Source organism: Pomacea canaliculata, linkage group LG5 (assembly GCF_003073045.1).
Source record: "Pomacea canaliculata isolate SZHN2017 linkage group LG5, ASM307304v1, whole genome shotgun sequence".
Classification (NCBI taxonomy): domain Eukaryota; kingdom Metazoa; phylum Mollusca; class Gastropoda; order Architaenioglossa; family Ampullariidae; genus Pomacea; species Pomacea canaliculata.
The window spans coordinates 23,567,410-23,575,837 of NC_037594.1; the positions used below are offsets into that span (position 1 = coordinate 23,567,410).

The 8,428-nt window shown below is 40.1% G+C and overlaps 1 protein-coding gene across 1 annotated transcript; it reads right to left on the reverse strand.

Moving 5' to 3' along the window:
- Window positions 1-450: 450 nt before the first annotated feature.
- LOC112564157 lies at window positions 451-5,474 on the reverse strand. Its single transcript, XM_025238780.1, has 4 exons — window positions 5,401-5,474; window positions 2,871-2,993; window positions 2,590-2,707; window positions 451-1,447 (listed from the first exon to the last, which is right to left on the reverse strand). The coding sequence occupies exons 1-4, from the start codon at window positions 5,444-5,446 to the stop codon at window positions 1,312-1,314; spliced, it is 423 nt and encodes a 140-aa protein (XP_025094565.1). The 5' UTR covers window positions 5,447-5,474; the 3' UTR covers window positions 451-1,311.
- Window positions 5,475-8,428: the final 2,954 nt, after the last annotated feature.

Sequence of the window (8,428 nt, forward strand, 5' to 3'; positions counted from 1 at the left end):
GGTAACACCAGTGAGGATCAAAAGAGGTGTAATGAATATTGGAGGATATGGACAGAGTGCATTCACATTCTTATGCACATTATTCAGTCTGATGCTATTATGTTCTCTACCAGACTTTTGCTTCAGTGCAGAATGAAAGACATTTGTGACTGCAAATTGTACCTCTGTGGCCTGTGAAATAAGCGCTTTGTGCTGGTCTGAAAATTTAGCAGTAGTGAAGAAAAAAGAATGGATATCATAGCTTAGTGTTGAGGAAGCGAGACGGAACTGTTAGTGGTACCTCATGTCCAAAGTATGATGTGTTCCCTAATACATCAAGTAACCATGTGCTGGATGTTTAAGGGAAAGTTCTTGACCCACGAACTGCAACCTAAAATAAAACCAGGTGCATCAACTATGTCCACTCCCACACCCAAACGCATACCCGCCAACAGAAGAAGATGAATTTTGAACTTTTCTTTTTAATCTTTAATCTTTCTTTTTAATTTCATTGGCATACATGTGGTAAGCGCACACACACACACACACACTTGTGGAACCAGACATCTGTAATTCTATTATAAATCGGAAAATGAAGAACATACAAGAAACAAAATGTGATTTTCCGTAGTTGACAAGAAGTCTGTTGCCATGCAAGATGACTACAGCAAATGAGAAAGTCATCCAGCATTATAAAGCTGCACACTTACATACATGGGTTGTCTTCTGTCCACCATGACTTGTTCTGCAGCATTCTTGAATGGTCAGTTATAGATTTTCAGTGTCAACAAATACAAATTGCCTGGACAAACATTGTCAATATCAACACATAAAACCAATTTACATTGTCAATATAAACACACCAGTAGATACATTTTTAGATGCTCAATGGCAAGCGAAACCTCCTATATCATTGGTATGAACACAAAACTGGAAACACTTGATTATCAGTTGAAACATTTACATTGCCACTATTATGATCAGTCCATTGACAGGTGTATTGTTATCAGGCAAACGTGCACTGTTAGTTGTAGTTACTCTAGGAAAATTTGTATCCCGTTGTAATAAGTCCCTAAATAGCAGAGAGCTTCCATTAACATAACGACCACCTAGGCAGAGCTGTATAAAGCAGTGAGCATTATCACAGGAAACAGGAAAAATGCGGCTTTTTTTTAATAAAAGGAAATATTTTGCTGTTCACAGCGTTCGATGATCAGGAAAGGGCGGGATGGAGCACATTTCACTAACAGACAAGTAGAAGGTTAAACGACAGGTGCAGGTCCGCCCATGCCTTGCATGAAGTGAGACATAAGCATGGCATTCCTTGCGCTGTCACTGCCACTCATTAATAGCGGCCACATCGATGACATCGGTGACATCGGTGACGCTGATGGGTTCTGGTGGTTGAGCATAAACATCATGGGAAAAAGGTTGTCCGATCCTTGGAGAGCCATTAAAGATAAGAAATCTGCAACATCAGTCGCACACAATGATTCAAATCTTTTTTCTTCTTTATAAATCAGATGGTGCCTAAAACTGAGTGAATGTGACAACGTTCTATAGAATAAACATACCTGTAAAACTTTCGTGACCATTTTACTCGTAAGAAATATCAGTATCACAGCACCCACAGGCATGCAACACACAGAGACATTTCTTATCTGATTCATTAGGATGGTTGTTTTATTTAATATGAATAATACTTCCTTTTCGTAGTCATTTAGTAATCTTGAGAAGAGACTCATGAATAGTGATGGAGGGGAGGAAACTAGGAATACCTGGGAATAAACTACCCTTCTCCCCCTCCGACAGCCAGGCCTGTGAACAGGTAATGTGTCGCCAGTATGTTATGTTACGTGAGTTCTTGTATATGTCTGAATTGTGTCTTTTTTCTGTAAAGCGCCATGAACCTGCCAATACAACCGGGATATGGCGCTATATAAGATCGCTGTATCATCATTATCATCTCCAAAAAAAAAAAAAAAATGCCTGGGACTCATCATCATCATCATCAAAAAAAAAAAAAAAATGCCTGAGACTCATCATCATCTACAAAAAATGCCTGTGACTTCATGTGGAACAACTTTCAATACCGGTAACCTAGCATGTATTTAAGTTGCACATGTTCTTATCATAACAATAGCCTGTGATATTTTTAAGAGTAAAATATTATGCTCTTTACAATATTACTGTAAAATTGTTAGTACGATAATAAAATGCAATGCGTTATATATGAAAGACTTAAAAGCAGCTGATCACAGGAAATCATCTTTTTGGTAAAAAAAATCACAGAAATCAAAGAAAAAACGAAATGCCATGCTAAGATATTGTCCCATGAATTTACCGACCTGGTCCTTTATATGTTTGTATGGTCAGAAGGTAAGCAATATTTTGAACAATAAACAATAACTGGTTGTGTTCTTGATGACACTGGACGTCAGTTACATCATGAGTGAGGAGGTTTTGAATGTTTGCTGTCAGTGAGGCCTGATTGAACAGCACCACGTGTCAATCCTTTGTTAAAACTACGCCATGTATTTCCAGGAGAGCTAATGCTAACAGATGTTTGTAACAGAAGGGAGGAAAAGACAGCAATGTACAAGTACTTACTTTCCATCCCTGTCGAGCCTGTTCCCATCATCTGTGCCAAAGATGAGGCCAGCGTCAAGGCCAGCAGCAGAAAGCCTATCATCATCTTCATGGCGACTTCCTCCAAAGTTACCCACAGCTTCATGGGAAGACATGAATAATTTACTGTTCGTTTATCTCTCTTTTTTAATACTTGTTTGTATGTGGCTTACGTGATAATTTCCTATTCAATGCAACTTTTTTTAAATTTACCAAGAAGAGCAACAAAAATAGTCCATGGCATAAAGGACAAAAATACTCACTTGTAGTAATGGCGAAAAAGTAGAATGAAGTATCTGCTTCAGGAGTGCTGAGAGTCGGATTCAAAATCCTTGCCAGCAGACTCCGACCTTTATATGCGTGCTTGAGGATGTTGACATCCATTTCTATGGACCCACCCGTCAATGTTCATATGTAAATCCTGATTTGTCTGACAACAGTTACCCTTCCCCATTCCTTGATGAGGTAACCCATCCATTTTGTCACTAAGCCTTTCTCTCCAACCCCGCCTCCAACAACCTTAATGCACATGTTTGTTCAGATGGGTTGTTTCTTGATGTTTACTCCCGTAAATTTTACGACCTGTCATTTCCTGATGTTTACTATCATGTTATGCACGACTTATGCCTGCAATACAACCACGCAGTAGCAAGTATTTTCAAAGCAAACCAATAAAAAGCACTTGGGTTTTGCCAAATTTTGCTTAATTTCTAAACCCTAGGTAGGTACTACTGTGGCTGAAGAGGCAAATGCTTGTTCTACCGTAGCTGCTGAAGATACTTAGTATCATTATTATCATTACCAACACCAATAGACCCTATCATTGTTAAACAAAATATTTATGATACTATCTGATACACATAAAGCTTAATGAGTAAACAACAAACAAACAAACAAACAAACAAACAAACAGATATTTGCAATAGAACTGAGATGGAAGTATTTCTTTTCCCCATGAAGGACCTTAATTGTTGTAACATATTACATAAATACACATATTCAACTTTGCATATATGTCACATAAAATACAAAACAATTGCATTATACAGCAGAAGGCGCATAATTGCAAAATAAATTTGAATAGAAATATGAAAAACTGTCTTGGCAATATTTATATCAAAGTGACAAGTTGCATATTGGGCACTCGTTGTTTTACCATTACATCTTTCACTTTCGAGTTGTGCATTAAAATTTTCAATTGTATATCTATGCTGCAATGTTCTAATAAACGGTCGGAAATGGGAGATGGCTTTTTTTAACATCTGGATAAAAACTTTGATTTCGTGGGGCTAGGGAGGAGGGGTGTGGCTTTCTGTGGGGCTGCGACAGGTGTGGGTTCAAATCTGTTGTGGTTGTTATATTGGGTGTGGTTACACAACCACACTGCCCTATTTCCTTGTCACTTGGTCATGCATAAATTTGCTTGAACCCTGGCTCTGGTGGACCTGTCACGCTGAGATGAACAGGACAGGAAAGGACAAGAGGAGTGAAGGAGAGAGAGAAGAGCGAGATTCTTTTCCATATACAGACGGTCTGGGCGCCATGCCAAGCGGATGGCTATTCGTGACCCCTTGTGGCAGGTTGAGAATGAATGGTTGTTTTGTTTATCCCTTGCACAAAATGTCTCTAAATAAAGTGTTTGTTGTCGAGTCGCCAACAAAAAAAACATCGCGCAGGGCAGTTATTTTCATCTGCAGAGAGAGAGAAAGAAAAGGTGAGGTGAAATTTACGCATTAATCAGACTAAAAAGCGTGTCGTACTACCAAAATAACTGTTGTTACGACGATACACCAAAAAGACGAAAATATCGTGTCAAGAATTCTTAGGAGCGCGAAAACAGACAAACAAGCAAACACGCGCGGCAAACACACATACGCACCTGGGCACAGGCATACTCACGAACCGACAGTACACATTCACACAAGACAAATATCAGCATTACATCACGGATCTCCCATCATCATCATCCTCTCATCATCATCCCACTCGTGGGCTGCAGCATTATGAACCTTTTGTAAGTTAACCTATATGAACTGCACTGCAGGCGACATATGATCTAAGCAAGCAATCTCTCTATAAACAACTTATAATGCTAGAGGATTTATGTTATCAACCGTCAAGTTATCAATGAAGATGACGGGAAGGGCGTTGCTGCGGAAATCTTTCAGCCAAAAAAGTGATCAAAATAGCTATAGCTTAAATTCCTTTGTTTTGAGCATGAAATCTTACTCTATAGCTGTTACTGCGGCAACTCACCTGAGCACATTACCCTAGGGGAGTGAGCCATAAACTTACTTTTTCTAAAAATGATGTCCAGCAAGGCGGTCTACTAATCAAACTTTAAAAACTTGTCAAGCAAACTAGGCAAATTTCAACTGGGGTATAGACACACAAAAACAAGAAAACAAGAAATGAATGTCTTAAAACACGTTTGCATGCATTAGTTTATACAGCTACACTCTCGTGGCCGCACACACAGACTCACAGAGATACATTCCTGTGCCATTCCTAATTCTCACACACACACCCGTAATACTCTTGCAGCTATTCATAGACACGCACTTGACAGAGGTACATCCATCCAGCCCAGCCACAGAAGACAAAACACAAACATGTAAACAACAAGACCCTGAAGAATGCTCAGAGCTAATTTGATGCATGGGCCCAGATTTCACCTACCCACCCGCCCCCAAAAAGCCCACATACCCCCCCCCCACCCACACACACAGACTGAAAAACAGAGAGAAAAAATGTGCTTAGGTTCTTTGGAGGCTACACGACAAATGTACCTACCTCCATCAAGCGACACAACAACAGACCTACTTAACTCAAGTAACATCCCATGGGCAGCAACAAGATGACGGTTCCTGGCCCAGACATATGGTAAATGAGCTGTTTAATTAATTAATGTTTATGTGAGTCGGCAAGGATCTATCACCTCGAAAACAGCCTCCTTACCCCTCGCATCCGTGAGTGTCATGAAGGTAACATGGGGAGGTGGAAACAACAGGTGACAACACCTTCAAATGTTTGTTTGTAGCTCACTTAATTTGCATGCTATAGAACAACACAGACGCGCGCGCACGAACGATCGAAAAAAAAAAACCCAACACACACACACAGCTCGCCCTGGTAAATTCTTTATTCGGTTTATCAATGTTTGTAACACTCGGACATACCTGTGCACATTTAAACCTTTTGAAGCTCACACTCTTTCGAAATTACAAAATAAATATTATGAAAATATTAAACATATACTCTAAGCTTTCCTCTAGCAAATGTTAGTATTTTACTGATTTTTTTATTTGACCTTTAAGTGAACACGATTGTGTTAAAGCAAGAACAGCGGCGGATAACTTGTAAAAACAGGGACGTAAATTATCTCCTCTTGCCTCTCAGTTTCTCTCGAGAATTTCATCAGTACTCTCCCTTGTACTGTACGGAGACCTCGCTGGCTTCTGTATCTCTGTCCTCCTCTATTTCCACACACACCCTTTCTCTCAAATTCCAGGATCTATGCAAATTGTCACCGTTTGTCCGATCATTTCTATATCCCCTGGAATACTCCAAGAAGGCAAAACTGTGTTTGTGTATTTTATTCCGTAACAATTTTATGTTAATCGTTCACGCTATTGTATCCCTCATAAGATTCTACGTCGGCTCGAAATGAAAAAAAAAAAAAAAACAAACAAACAAAAAAACTAAAAGGCCTGCTAAACAGCGCACATTTTGATAAATATCCTCGTTTCAGAGATGATGGATGATGATTATTATCATAATTTGTATAGGGCCTTTCCAAAAATGTCCTCCGCGCTTTACATCAATCATATATAGACAAAATCATCAACAACCATGCACCCATCCCAGCCTGTAAAACTGGTAAGGTGTGTAGTGTGTAGTGGGGCCCACTACTACCCCACTAGTTTTTCAGGCTGTGATATTTGCATATAACAGACTAGCTCACTTCTACAACATACACTCATTTAAACAAAATTAAATTACAGACAAACGTTATGCACGCTCAGGGTCAGGACAGGGTCGTAGTGAAATCTTTGAAAAGATGTGTCTTAAGTTTGAAATTAAAGGTGGTAAGAGACTTAGAGTGTCGAAGGCTGACGGGTAATCCACTACATGTTGATGGGGCTTGGTAGGATGGGGCTTGTCCATACGTCTTTGTCTTAGTGGAACTTGCAGAAGCTTAGTGCCAGAAGATGAGCGGGTGTATAGATGGGGGTGAGTTCGGAGAGGTAACTGAAGACCAGTGCCAGAAACGGCAAAGTAGAAAGTTTGTAGGCTATACGGTGTAGGTCTGGCAGCCAGTGAAAAGAGTGAATGATAGGTGATATATGTTCATATCTACATGGTCTGATAGGTGATGTGTTTATATCTAGATAGTCTGCAGATGATCGAGCATGGTTATTCTGGATCCTTTGAAGTCAGTCAAAAAGATACTTGGGAATTCCGCCTCAAAGAGAATCACAATAATCAATCCTCGACAGCACAAAGGCACAGATTAGAGTTTTAGTTGCATCAGTGGTGAGATAATGACGAATGGTAGTGATCCTAGAAAGTTCAAGGTAAGCAATTTTGCAGAAATGAGAAATATATAATGTGAATACCAACTGATAAAATTTAAATTTATGTTGTCTCCTGTTTCTGGTAATCTGGTTCGAGCGCTGAAAGCACTTTCATGTCATTTGGTCTCGATGCACAACAGCAGCAAGAGTATGACACTCTTGGAAAGTTTGATGATTATTTTGTTCCATAACGCAATATCATCCACGAGCGTTCACGATTGCACACTAGACATCAGAAACCAGAGGAAAGCGTTGAAGAATACATTAGAGACCTGGACGAGCTAGCTGCAAAGCGAGACAAAGACGAAGCCATTCGAGATCGTACTAGGGATCCTCGACAGTGACTTGTCTGAAAAAGTTACAATTAAAGGCTGACTTAACACTCCAAGACGCCATCTTGCTGGCAAGGCAACATCAGCAGGTGAAAGCACACCTGTCCGATCAAAGTAGAGTCAAGGAAAAGTGCCGGTGGTAGTGGTAGTGGTGAGCAAGCGCATGGTCAGTGCAGAGGTGCAAATGGTGGCTCGCGCGGCTTCAGTGGTCGTCGTCGTGGTAGAGTGGAAAAGAGTGGGTTTGCGTCATTAGCATTTAACGCCTCAAGCTCTAATCGTTGTCGCAGGTGACACGCTAGCAAAAATATTTGTCCAGCTCAGGAAAGGAAGTGCAACAAGTGTGGTAGGTTTGGACATTTTGCTACAGTATGCAGAACAAAGGTATTGCAGGCAGTCAAAGAAAAACAAGTAGAGGAACATTTTGTTGTGACTTTGTGGAGTGACAGTAGAGAACATCCATGGACAACTTTACTTCAGTTTGGCGGTTGTGATGTCAAGTTTAAAATGGACACAGGGGCAGACGTTAGAACTCGGCAGATACACTGACTGGCGACGATTCACTTCCATTCGTCCTTCCTCCCCCTAGGTAATTCCTGAAATGTTTACTTGGCTATGAGTATTCACATTGAATTTTAACTTCCACTGTTACAAGAACAAAAAAGCCAATAATAACTCTTTCCATTATCATCACTTCCAACCAAATATTAAATTTTTACATCATTTTTTCACCGATATGGAGATAGCCAAAGCAATCAAAACTTGTCCCATACTTTGACTAGACAAGGAATTATTCCCATTCCCCGGACTCTTTCACTCAGAAATTCGCTACAGTGTCTGTCTTCTTCGACGACTGGTGTGGGAATAATCAGTTTTTACCCCAACTACAGAGGTTCAGTGAGCCTTTTGCCCACT